At 44.1% G+C, this 517-nt stretch overlaps 1 protein-coding gene across 1 annotated transcript; it reads right to left on the minus strand.

Annotated features, from left to right (window-relative positions):
- Nucleotides 1–4: 4 nt before the first annotated feature.
- Nucleotides 5–514, minus strand: LOC115285267 (olfactory receptor 56A3-like; the record flags this gene model as incomplete). Its single annotated transcript, XM_029931577.1, has 1 exon — nt 5–514. A coding segment is annotated over one exon (510 nt), but the record flags the coding sequence as incomplete, so codon positions are not given.
- Between the last annotated feature and the right edge of the window lie 3 nt (nt 515–517).

Consider the following 517-nt stretch of genomic DNA (forward strand, 5'->3'; position numbering starts at 1 on the left):
GTACCCCATAGACAATGGGGTTGAGGGCTGCAGGAATTACATGGTGTAACACATTAAGTAAGACAGGAATATCGGGGGAAATTTTTTTCTTGGCAATGTGAGTAAAAACAAACACCAGCAGGATGGTGCTGAAGAAGAGGATGAGAATGAAGTGAGAGCCACAGGTGCTCAGAGCTTTGGCAGCTGCCCCTTTTGTCTTGAGTCTAAAAACAGCTCGTAGGATGAGGGTATAGGAGAAGAAGATGAGACTGAGGTCAGAGCCCAGAAGAGTCCAGGCCACAATTAACTGGTAAATTCTGTTAAGGGCAATATTATCACAGGAGAGCTTGGACACAGAGAGATTGGCACAGATACAGTTTTCAATTATCTTTTTTCCACAATAATGGAGCCGGGCAGAGAGGATGGGAATGAACATAGTAAGAAGTGCATTTCTGGCCAAAATAAAAATGGCAGCTTTGACTACAAAATGGTCAGTGATGATGGATGAGTACCTCAGTGGGTGGCAGATGGCTACATA

The sequence above is a fragment of the Suricata suricatta genome, unplaced genomic scaffold (genome assembly GCF_006229205.1).
Source record: "Suricata suricatta isolate VVHF042 unplaced genomic scaffold, meerkat_22Aug2017_6uvM2_HiC HiC_scaffold_61791, whole genome shotgun sequence".
NCBI lineage: Eukaryota > Metazoa > Chordata > Mammalia > Carnivora > Herpestidae > Suricata > Suricata suricatta.